This window comes from Oncorhynchus mykiss, chromosome 6, assembly GCF_057628025.1.
Source record: "Oncorhynchus mykiss isolate SJ-2025 chromosome 6, ASM5762802v1, whole genome shotgun sequence".
Lineage (NCBI taxonomy): Eukaryota > Metazoa > Chordata > Actinopteri > Salmoniformes > Salmonidae > Oncorhynchus > Oncorhynchus mykiss.
Window position 1 is genome coordinate 68048293 of NC_143027.1, and position 12285 is coordinate 68060577.

The 12285-nt window shown below is 43.5% G+C and overlaps 1 protein-coding gene across 1 annotated transcript in view; it reads right to left on the reverse strand.

Annotated features, from left to right (window-relative positions):
• Positions 1 to 7313: 7313 nt before the first annotated feature.
• LOC110526418 (cingulin-like protein 1) overlaps positions 7314 to 12285 on the reverse strand; it is a 31619-nt gene continuing 26647 nt past the window's right edge. The window contains exons 15-19 of the mRNA XM_090238678.1: positions 10736 to 10819; positions 10354 to 10478; positions 9664 to 9772; positions 9419 to 9582; positions 7314 to 9022 (exon numbers count right to left, since the gene is read on the reverse strand). Coding sequence (XP_090094804.1) covers positions 8884 to 9022; positions 9419 to 9582; positions 9664 to 9772; positions 10354 to 10478; positions 10736 to 10819 — 621 coding nt within the window. The 3' untranslated portion in view covers positions 7314 to 8883. The remainder of the gene's footprint in view (positions 9023 to 9418; positions 9583 to 9663; positions 9773 to 10353; positions 10479 to 10735; positions 10820 to 12285) is intronic.

Consider the following 12285-nt stretch of genomic DNA (forward strand, 5'->3'; position numbering starts at 1 on the left):
TTGCTCGAAGGGGGGTCCCTCGAGGCCAGGCCCTTTCTAGTGGTAAATGGTTTGACCATCCAGATCTGTTTACACTTGACTGATATCGAGATACAATGGGTCCCTGACTACGTCCAGAGGCGGTATTCAGATCACAATGCGTTCTTTAATCGTCTACACCTGTCTTAAAAATGTGTGCACATTCAGAATGTGGACAAGATCAGGACAAAGGATGCATGTTAGCACAAGGTATAAACTGGGCTAGAGAGACACATTATATTCTCTCTCATGGCAGGTCATTACTGTAGGTAGCCAGGCTAGGCAGGACTGCTTCTGGTTCTGTAGAAGTATTGAGTGTCTGCAGTATAGAGATTGAATGGTTTGTGGGTAATCATGTGTGAGTTGAATTACAGTAAGGTTGTATCGAAACCTGAATATGAGCAAACAGATCTGTTTGCTTATATTCAGGTTTCGATAGTGTTTTATTAAGGCTTGGGGTGAAATGTGTTGATGATATGGTAAGCTGCTCATTTAAAAAGTGACAGGGGATATTTGATCATTATGGGAGGAGGTTTTGACAAAGAGGGGTTGCTGATCCTTCCAGAGTTTGCAGTGAATGTGAAAATACAGATAAATACACTACTGTAACTTCCCTGAGAAAAATGCATAAAGTAGTTAACACATTTCTCTATGTCACAATGGGGGATCACATTCCTGGCATTGATATGGTCACAACTCTATGTCCTCCCTCAGCAGAAACAGACACATAGAAACTAAACTAATGTTCAGGGTATTTTCTTTGGTCTCATAGTAAAACCAATTGTGTAACAGGTCATGTTATACATAGGCAATGAGTGGAGGCATAGAAAAGTTCAACTGAAATATGTTTCAACAAAGATGTGCCAATATGTAAAGTAAGTCAATTCTCTGAATAGTATGAGTGCTATTTCCACATGTTTAGGTTAACCATTAACCACACAACAAACAAATGGTTTTGTTAACTTCTGCAATCAGTCAACCAGCCACCTAGTATGGCCACCCTTTCATGCTATACAGATCACTTATTAAAGTAACACAGTCATGTATCAAACTCAGATGCCATATTTCACTATCCCATGAGTACTATATGTCAGGTAAGGTGTGTTGATTGTAATCTTAGTGTCTTGCTTCTGGAAGGCACTTGATTAAAATCAAATCAAACTTTATTTGTTGCATACGCCGAATACAAGTGTAGACTTTATCGTGAAGTGCTTACTTACAAGCCCTTAACCAACAATGCAGTTCAAGAAGAGTTAAGAAAATATTTACCAAGTAGACTAAAATACAAAGTAATAATAAAAAGTAACACAATTAGAATAACAATAACAAGGCTATACAGTGGCTTGCGAAAGTATTCACTCCTTGGCATTTTTCATATTTTGTTGACATACAACCTGGAATTAAAATAGATTTTTGGGGGGTTTGTATCTTTTGATTTACACAATATGCCTACCACTTTGAAGATACAAAATATTTTTTATTGTGAAACAAACAAGAAATAAGACAAAGTTGAAAACTTAAGTGTGCATACCTATTCACCCCCCAAAGTCAATACTTTGTAAAGCCACCATTTGCAGCAATTACAGCTCCAAGTCTCTTGGGGTATGTCTCTATAAGCTTGGCACATCTAGGCACTGGGATTTTTGCCCAATCTTCAAGGCAAAACTGCTCCAGCTCCTTGAAGTTGGATAGGTTCCGCTGGTGTACAGCAATCTTTAAGTAATACCACAGATTCTCAATTGGATTGAGGTCTGGGCTTTGACTAGGCCATTCCAAGACATTTAAGTGTTTCCTCTTAAACCATTCAAGTGTTGCTTTAGTAGTATGCTTAGGGTCATTGTCCTGCTGGAAGGTGAACCTCCGTCCCAGTCTCAAATCTCTGGAAGACAAACAGGTTACCGTTAAGAATTTCCCTGTATTTAGCGCAATCCATCATTCCTTAATTCTGACCAGTTTCCCAGTCCCTGCCAATGAAAAACATCCCCACAGCATGATGCTGCCACCACCATGCTTCACTGTGGGAATGGTGTTCTCGGGGTGATGAAAGGTGTTGGGTTTGCGCCAGACATAGCGTTTTCCTTGATGGCCAAAAAGCTCAATTCTAGTCTCATCTGAGGTCCGTGGGGCGACGCACAATTGGCATAGCGTCGTCCGGGTTAGGGAGGGCTTGGCCGGTAGGGATATCCTTGTCTCATCGCGCACCAGCGACTCCTGTGGAAGGCCGGGCGCAGTGCACGCTAACCAAGGTTGCCAGGTGCACGGTGTTTCCTCCGACACATTGGTGCGGCTGGCTTCCCGGGTTGGATGCGCGCTGTGTTAAGAAGCAGTGCAGCTTGGTTGGGTTGTGTATCGGAGGACGCATGACCTTCAACCTTCGTCTCTCCCGAACCTCTCCCTGGACTTCCTGATGGGCCGCCCCCAGGTGGTAAGAGTAAGCAACAACCCGTCTGCCACCCTGATCGTTAACACTGGGGCCCCTCAGGGGTGTGTACAGCCATGGCTAAAAGTTTTGAGAATGACACAAATATACATTTTCACAAAGTCTGCTGCCTCAGTTTGTATGATGGCAATTTTCATATACTCCAGAATGTTATGAAGAGTGATCAGATGAATTGCAAAGTCCCTCTTTGCCATGCAAATGAACTGAATCCCCCCAAAACATTTCCACTGCATTTCAGCCCTGCCACAAAAGGACCAGCTGACATCATGTCAGTGATTCTCTCGTTAACACAGGTGTGAGGGTTGATGAGGACACCCTGTCATGCTGATTGAGTTTGAATAACAGACTGAAAGCTTCAAAAGAAGGGTGGTGCTTGGAATCATTGTTCTTCCTCTGCCAACCATGGTTACCTGCAAGGAAACATGTGCTGTCATCATTGCTTTGCACAAGAAGGGCTTCACAGGCAAGGATATTGCTGCCAGTAAGATTGTACCTAAATCAACCATTTATCAAGAACTTCACGGAGAGCGGTTCAATTGTTGTGAAGAAGGCTTCAGGGGGCCCAAGAAAGTCCAGCAAGCGCCAGGACCGTCTCCTAAAGTTGATTCAGCTGCGGGATTGGGGCGCCACCAGTACAGAGCTTGCTCAGGAATGGCAGCAGGCAGGTGTGAGTGCATCTGCACGCACAGTGAGACGAAGACTTTTGGAGAATGGCCTAGTGTCAAGAAGGGCAGCAAAGAAGCCACTTCTCTCCAAGAAAAACATCAGGGACAGAGTGATATTCTGCAAAAGGTCTGTGATTTATTTACAATTCAGGGCACACTTAACCAGCATGGTTATTCCACAGCATTCCATATGGTTTGTGCTTAGTGGGACTATCATTTGTTTTTCAACAGGACAATGACCCACACACACCAGTGATGAAGTCAGATGCATCAGATGACCTGTCCTTCACAATCACCCAACACTATACACAGAATATCACTCTGTCACTATTATTATTATTAATTTTTTTTAAATAATTTTTTTGTTGTTGAATTTTACCCCTTTTTCTCCCCAATTTCGTGGTATCCAATTGTTGTAGTAGCTACTTACTATCTTGTCTCATCGCTACAACTCCCGTACGGGCTCGGGAGAGACGAAGGTTGAAAGTCATGCATCCTCAGATACACAACCCAACTGGTTCTTAACACAGCACGCTCGGAAGCCAGCCGCACCAATGCGCCGGAGGAAACACCGTGCACCTGGCCACCTTGGTTAGCGCACACTGCGCCCAGCCCGCCACAGTGGGCTGGTGCGCGATGGACACCCCTACCGACCAAGCCCTCCCTAACCCGGGCGACGCTAGGCCAATTGTGCTTCCCGGTCGGACCTCCCGGTCGCGGCCGGTTACGACAGAGCCTGGGCGCGAACCCAGGGACTCTGATGGCACAGCTGGCGCTGCAGTACAGCGCCCTTAACCACTGCGCCACCTGGGAGGCCCAATCTAGTTGAGAACAAGTTCTCATTTACAACTGCGACCTGGCCAATATAAATTGATGCTAATGCAGTACGCCACAGGATGTTTTTGTGCTGGTCAAGGGCAGTCAGGTCTGGAGTCAACCAAGGACTATATCTGTTCCTGGTTCTACATTTTTTTGAAAGGGGCCTGCTTATTTAAGATGGTGAGGAAGGCACTTTTAAAGAATAACCAGGCATCCTCTACTGACGGGATGAGGTCAATATCCTTCCAGGATACCCGGGACAGGTCGATTAGAAAGGCCTGCTCGCTGAAGTGTTATAGGGAGTGTTTGACAGTGATGAGGGGTGGTCATTTGACCACAGACCCTTTAAGGATGCAGGCAATGAGGCAGTAATCGCTGAAATTTTGGTTCAAGACAGAAGAGGTGTATTTGGAGGGCAAGTTGGTTAGGATGATATTAAGGAGGGTGCCCATGTTTACGGATTTGGGGTTGTACCTGGTAGGTTCATTGATAATTTGTGTGAGGTTGAGGGCATCTATCTCAGATTGTAGGATGGCCGGGGTGTTAATTAAGCATGTCCAAGTTCAGGTCACCTAGCAGTACGAGCTCTGAAGATAGATGGGGGGCAATCAATTCACATATGGTGTCCAGGGCACAGTTGGGGACAGAGGGTGGTCTATAGCAAGCGGCAACAGTGAGAGACTTGTTTCTGGAAAGGTGGATTTTTAGAAGTAGAAGCTTGAATTGTTTGGGCACAGACCTGGATTAGTATGACATAACTCTGCAGGCTATCTCTGCCCCCTTAGGCAGTTCTATCTTGACGGAAAATGTTATAGTTAGGGATGGAAATTTCAGGGGTTTTGGTGGTCTTCCTAAGCCGGGATTCAGACACGGCTAGGACATCCGGTTTGGCAGAGTATGCTAAGGCAGTGAATAAAACAAACTTGGGGAGGAGGCTTCTAATGTTAACATGCATGATACCAAGGATTTTACGGTTACAGAAGTCAACAAATGAGAGCGCCTGGGGAATGGGAGTAGAGCTAGGCACTGCTGGGCCTGGATTAACCTCTACATCACCAGAGGAACAGAGGAGGAGTAGGTTAAGGGTACGGCTAAAGGCTATAAGAACTGGTCGTCTAGTACGTTCGGAACAGAAAGTAAAAGGAGCAGGTTTCTGGGCGCAATATATTCAAGGCATAATGTACAGACAAAGGTATATTAGGATGTGAATACAGTGGAGGTAAACCTAGGCATAGAGTGAAGATGAGAGAGATATTGTCTATAGAAACATAATTTAAACCAGGTGATGTCACCGCATGTGTGGGAGGTGAAACTGAAGGGTTAGCTAAGGCATATTGAGCAGGGCTAGAGGCTCTGCCGTGAAATAAGACAATAATCACTAAACAGAACAGCAATGGACAAGGCATATTGACATTAGGGAGAGGCATGCATAGCCGAGTGATCATATGGTTCCAGCTGGCTGGAGACACGGCGATACTTTGAAGAATCAAAAATCTAAAATATATTTTTATTTGTTTAACACTTTTTTGGTTACTACATGATTCCATATGTGTTATTTCATAGTTTTGATGTCTTCACTATTATTCTACAATGTAGAAATAGTAAAACTAAAGAAAAACCCTGGAATGAGTAGCTGTGTTCAAACTTTGACTGGTACTGTATGTCTATGAATTTGTTTGCTCAAGCTATGTAGCCTATTGATTTTTTTATTGATGAATAAATTAAACAAAAATGTTTTGTTGTTTCTCTGTAATACTAGCCACCTAGCAATTTTATGAAGTTGACTTTAGCTAGCCACCTAGATAGGTTCCCAATCTCCCAACTTCATAACTCGCTACCAAGCCATCAGGCTATCAATCAAGTTAGAGTAGCCTGTCTAACTATTTTAGCTGTCATGCCTGCTGGCAAGGTTTCTAGACTTTAGAAGACACTAAAATTGCTTTAATTATTTGGTTATGATACTACATCCCAGTGGTAGTTGTACTAAACTCATAAGGCATAAAAGTTCTTAAAGAATCAATGTGCATTATTAAAATGACAAGACTGCAGGAAAAAGCTGTTTCAGGCATTTGAAAAATGAAACATTCTCTGAAATCTGGACCTCCCTCCCTCCATACTCATGTACTTCTTGCCCCATCTAAAACAATGGGTGGATAATAATGGCCCCTCTTCATCTTTACCATGTCATGCTTCCTTCCCATCTCACCAACAGGCAAGCATGCATTTTACCAGTTTAGAGAATAATATCAAGAGGATGTGAGAACACAAATTACAGGAGACAAAACAAAGCCAACATTCCGGATGTTGTACCTTCTAACGTGTGCCTTTAGCATTTCTACAGCTAGAGGGCAGCAGAGTACCATGTACAGTTTTGAGAAAGTTATAAATAGTTGGTCGGACCACTTCTTTTCATTGTTCAATATTATCTGAAAGAACAAGATATTCTTCAATCTCAACTAAAAAATTATAAAAGTTATACAATTGAGACCCGAACTAAAAAAAAAAGTGTCTGAAATCATGGTACAATACTTTTAACAGAAAATCACCACTGCCACCAACCACGACAGCTTAATATTTTGTAATTGTAAAGTTACTACCTCATAACAGTTTCCCGCTCCCCACTTCCCTCTTTCACCAATTACTGCATGAGTTCAACCAAGCACAGGACAAGAATTTCAAGAATGGTCATTCTGTAAAGCCCTCACAAAAGCCCCACCCCGAGCAGTGCACTCCCAGTGTGTATGCTGCTTGGGCTTGCAGAGGGGCCAGAGATGATCCCCATGCATTTAAAAGGTTGATTTGTTTGTTCTCCACAGAATGGTGACAAATGCAGGTCACGACCTGGGAACAATGACCTGCCAGCCTTGCTGAGAAGATAAGAAAGCCTTGTCTCTGCACCCTTTCTTCCTCTGTAGTCAACTGTAAAATTCATTAAAAAAAATAATGAAGTCATATCTCCTAATGCAGCCTGGTTTCCACATATGGTGGGAGGGTGCATATCTCTTTAACACAAGGGATCAATCATGTCCTTTACCCCTGAGATTTTGGAGGACCTGCCCTGCTGTACTTTGGTGTCAGATGCTGGACACAGGATCAATAGGCTTCAGCAGGAAAATACTGGCCCACTGAGTTCCATATTAAATATGGGGGGCTGATATTGACACAGCTGCTTTGGCCAGACGATAAAATAATAAGTAGGATGAATGAGGTCACACTGAGAGGATCATAAAGCATTGACGTACCACTGAGGTCAATCCTTTCAACTTCCTCATACAACTAAACACTCTCCAAAGTTGCTTATTTTGTGTACCTAAATAGATTAGAAGAGACAGATGTGATCAGCAGTATGATTTACAGAGACAATACGCATGTGAGATTAACTAAGGATAACTTTATTTCATTTTAGCAGGGTTTTTTGTCTCAGCTAAGTACAGATGTGTACATACAGAGAGGTAGCGGCAGTATTTCTTCCCAACCCCCCCACTCCAAAACGCCCGGAGGAGGCACACAGCCAAAGGCCTCTTCTTCATTCCACATGGCAACAGCCTTGGACGCCTTCAGAAATAATCCCTCGGACAGTGCAAATCATCACAGTGTAGCTAAACAGATCGATTGTCAATACAGCTCACCTGTAGAAAGTCCCTCATCATATAAACTTGCATAACAGAGGACAGTCCCCTCCAACAGATAATATATAGGCACAACAGATGCTTATAACAGGTACTGACTGTATGGTCATATAGCATATTAATATGCTCCCCACAGATCCACATAGCAAATACAAACACAGGTATTCAACAACAAAAAATATTGTTCATTTTACAGTAGATTGACTCGTATGTCCAATATTAACACTGTTTAGTTCTTGGAGGATATACCATAAACATAAATAGCTTCTTCTCACATTGTAACATGTTTCTGGTAGAAGTCATATTTCTATGAAATACAGAGATGAATCACTTTTAAGCAAAAGTAAGGAATGTGTTAATTACTATAATGCAAAAAAAAAATGGACAATTGACGATTTAAACAATAATCTCAGGAGTAACAGAGCAGTCCCTGTAGTTAGTAGAAAAGCCCAACTAAAAATACACAGTAGAACCTTGATTTGAGAACGGTGATCTAACCAGTCTTTATAAAAGTTCTACTGTATCTTATTTTAATAAAGGCAGGGTTGAATCCTGCAATAGGTCAGGTGTCATAAACCTGAAAACAGAAGGGATAAAACAGAGATGTTTTCTGTAGACCACGCTAACATTATGGATGGATTACTATTCCTTATTCAGGTTGTTTTTTTTAAGACACAAAAAAGCATCTGTATAAAGAGGAATCCCTCATACAAATTTCCCTAACAACATATTGCCCTCCATTCAGCCATTTCTTCATATATTCAACAGTAAATAAATAGCAAATATTTCACTCAAATCAATTTAAGACCTTACACTCTGCCTGACTTCATTACAAAATTGAATTGATATTCTAATGCACACTACAAAAAATGAATGTTTCAAATTACATTTGTTTCTATCAGACTTGATAAGCGGCTTGACATATTTGATTAAGGATATAAAATCTAGTGAGGGATTAATACATTTCAAAAAGGCATAAGAGGTTACAGAATGCTGTCCTTTACAGTGCATTACAGGATTCCCTTTACATCTCATTGCTGGATCATTCATAAATGGTAAGAAGACACGTGCAATGATTAACTTAAAACTTAGAAATTGTGCTGATAATTCAACTATTGCTAAATTATAATCAATCATTTACAATACATTGTAATTAATCTATGTACTGTGAAAGGAAGAGCAAACACACATCACTATGCTATTTGACCAGTTTTCCAAAAGCACATCATGACCTGAAAGTGGTCTCTCTGAATAGGAGTCAGTCCACTTGGTCCTTCTGTAGTTTTAGTAACATTGTCTTCATTGTGTTGGTTCACAAACAGAATGTTGATACGATGTTGTCTTGGCTAGAGGAGCGTTTATAGCCAGATGAAGAGCGGAAGTAGGTCTCTCCGTCCGTGCTGATGTCATCCTCATCATCGTCGTCCAGAGGAGCAGAGTTAGTCTTACGCCTTCAGGGAGGGGAAACTAGTGTTATTCTGGGTGGAGGGCTGGGTGAGGTAGTTTACACAGTATGAAAGAGTTACAGTTTGAGAGAAAGTGGGCTAAAGCCTACACACATTGCATTTGACTATGTTCGTGTTAGACTACATTGTTCAGGAAGGTGTGAGTAATACCCTAGAGCAGTGGAAGGGAATATGTTCAGATGTTTTACAGTGGATTTACATAATGTGCGTGGCCCTGTGAAACTTCATAAGCATGTGCTTTACACTGTGGAATCTCTTGGTGCACGCTGTTCGCTTCAGCTGGCTAGAGCTGCATTACAATTAACTAGGTGAACAAATACCAAAGCAGAATGAGCATGTTCTTAGCGTCTTCTGTTAGCTGTGTGTATTTAGCATTTTTACCTCATCTCGCTACGCAGGGATTTGAGCTGGCTCTGGAGCTGCTCGTTGGCCTCCTGCTGTTCATCCAGGTCTCTCTGCAGCTTCTTCTTGCCGTGTTCCAGCCGGTCAATCTCCTCCTCCGCCTCGTCCATCTGCCTCTTCAGGGCCTTCAGACGCAGGTTCAGCTGCAAGAGGAACACCAAGGGTTAACACAGCTGTGTGTGTGTGTGTGTGTGTGTATATATGTGTGCATGTTGCATCCTGACCTGGTCCTTCTGATCCTGCAGTGAGTGGTGCTCTTCATCAACTTGCATCATCATCTCCTTCACCTTCCTCTCCAGCCTCCGGTTCACCAGCTGCAGGTTGGCACGGTCCCTAGAAAACACAGCACCATGGGTAAGACTACCGATCTGCTACATGTCACATACTGTAGCAGTACATAGAACGCTCTGGAAACCACAAGGTAATTGGCCATACTGCATACATCTACACATAGTATGCAGTATGACCTAAGAATGTAAAACTAAACTAACCAACCCAATGAACCAAGGAATGTGCAATGTGACCTAATTACTATGAAAGCCAGACAGCTTCTGTAATGAGTCTGTAGGCAGCACTGGTCCCTGTAGCAGGACCTCTCTTCTCCCTCCAACCCCTACCCCAACCCCACCTCTCGCTAGGAACCCATCCCTACCCCAACCCCATCTCTCGCTAGGAACCCATCCCTACCCCAACCCCACCTCTCGCTAGGAACCCATCCCTACCCCAACCCCATCTCTCGCTAGGAACCCATCCCTACCCCAACCCCATCTCTCGCTAGGAACCCATCCCTACCCCAACCCCATCTCTCGCTAGGAACCCATCCCTACCCCAACCCCATCTCTCTCTAGGAACCCAAACCAACCCCAACCCCATCTCTCGCTAGGAACCCATCCCCACCCCAACCTTAACCATACCGCTCCTCTCCCTCCAGCCTCTCCTCCAGCTCCTGGATCCGGCTCTCCAGCTGGCTAACCAGGCCCTCCTTGTTAGACTTCTGGGAGCCCTCCAGATGGGCTATTCTGCTCTTCAGGTCCTTGTTCTGTTAGAAACAGTGTGAGAAACAACTTTGATACGCAGTCTTAATCCTACTTTATTTAGCTAATGTTTTGGTCAACAAGACCATTTTCAGAGCAGGAGTATAGAGATGGAGACAGAGAAGGAAAGATAAAAGACAGAGATGGATTAGATGAGTGCATGTTTTGGTATGAGCCTAATGTACTTTTCACAGATAGACTGCTGTTGTTTCCCCCCAGACAGAAAGGGAGGAAGGAGTGGGCAGAACAGAGCAGTGTGTACCTGTCTCTCCAGAGTCATCTTGTCACACTCCAGGTCCTGTCTGCCAGCCCTCTCCTGCAGGAGTTCATTCCTCATCTGCTCTACCTGTCAACCAGAGCGGAGAGGACTGTCATCGCAATGGTTACACACTCTGAGAACACAATTATTATGAGAGGCTGCTTGTGTGTCGGTAGGAAGAACCCTTCCTGTATATATAGGTGTGCAGTTGTTGTAGTGTCTTACTCAAGGTGGAAGGAGCCTTCCTGTAGCTAATTGGGGTTTTGGATATTCTTATTTGGTTGCATTCCCTTGAACTGATCTCACGTCAGCTCTCAGTAATGTACATTCAGATAGACTCAGAGTGGTAAATCAGTTATATTTAGATTAACCTATCATAGCTAGTGCTAGGAATGCACTTAAGCCCCACAATTCCTCAGGGAGTTGAACTTCTCTCCAAAAACCAGACAGAGAAAAATGTAAATGTTAGCTTTTAAGCTTGACTATTTCTGTGAAAGATTAGCAACCAAGAATAATAAACAACATTTGACTCCTGGTTGGTTTGCTTTAATTAGTTATGATTACAAACTACTTCACTGTCTCTGAGAGAGAGAGAGAGAGAGAGAGAGAGAGAGAGAGAGAGACACTAGTTCAAGAGAAGGGAATACAGATGAGGATGGAAAAAAGACAACTAATCGACACATTTTTTTGCAAGGGGAGCTTAGTATGGGTGATATTTTATGCCAATTAGTGTGTGACAGTGGGCTGCTCTGATGAGCGATGGGCCACATAACTGGTGTGCCCGGTGCAGTGCTTGAGGGAGCTGATTCAGCAGACTGGAACATACAGCAGAAACTAATCTGCTTTGTGAGAGACGGCGGGAGGAGAGATTACTCTCATTTAGACAGGAGAAGAGCACCTGGTGCCAGGAGAGGCGCAGGTGTTCTTCCTGCCACCCCCGCCCCCCTTCACTTCCAGCCATCATGGCCATGCAGACCCCACTCTCTCCGTCCCCCTCTCCCACTGACCACCACATCCTCCTATCCTAACCCCATCCACTTCACTATGACTGTACACCATGCCACTGTTGCCTTGGCAACTCACCTTGACCCAGTGTTGCGGTGATGCTACTTTGTCTAGTGCTACTCTTTTCTCTGTGCCAGGAGTTTCTTGCCTTTAAGGAAATGTAAGTACTTGTTCATTCCTTCTAGGCCTCTCATACCTTGTTCAGGTCTTTACATTTCCATCCATTTCAAGGTTGGAGGACTGTGCAGACTTAGCCCTTTAATCTTACTACTGCGGGACAATGAACCTGACCGTAAAAGAACTAGTCCTATCTTTGTTAGACATGAAGAATGTATCATGATTGCATTGGCAGTATGTAAATCAATGAGAGCACAGTGAAGTGCAGTGCAGAGGTATTGCAACTGGTCAGAACCTTGGAGGTAAATGCCCTTAGCACGTGTTGAATAATACAAAATACATCCTAGAGGAAAAAGCTTGTCCTGTACATGAACTGTATCTGGAATAATGTCACTTCCTCATGAAAAAGCACCGAACCAACAGTCTCCTGA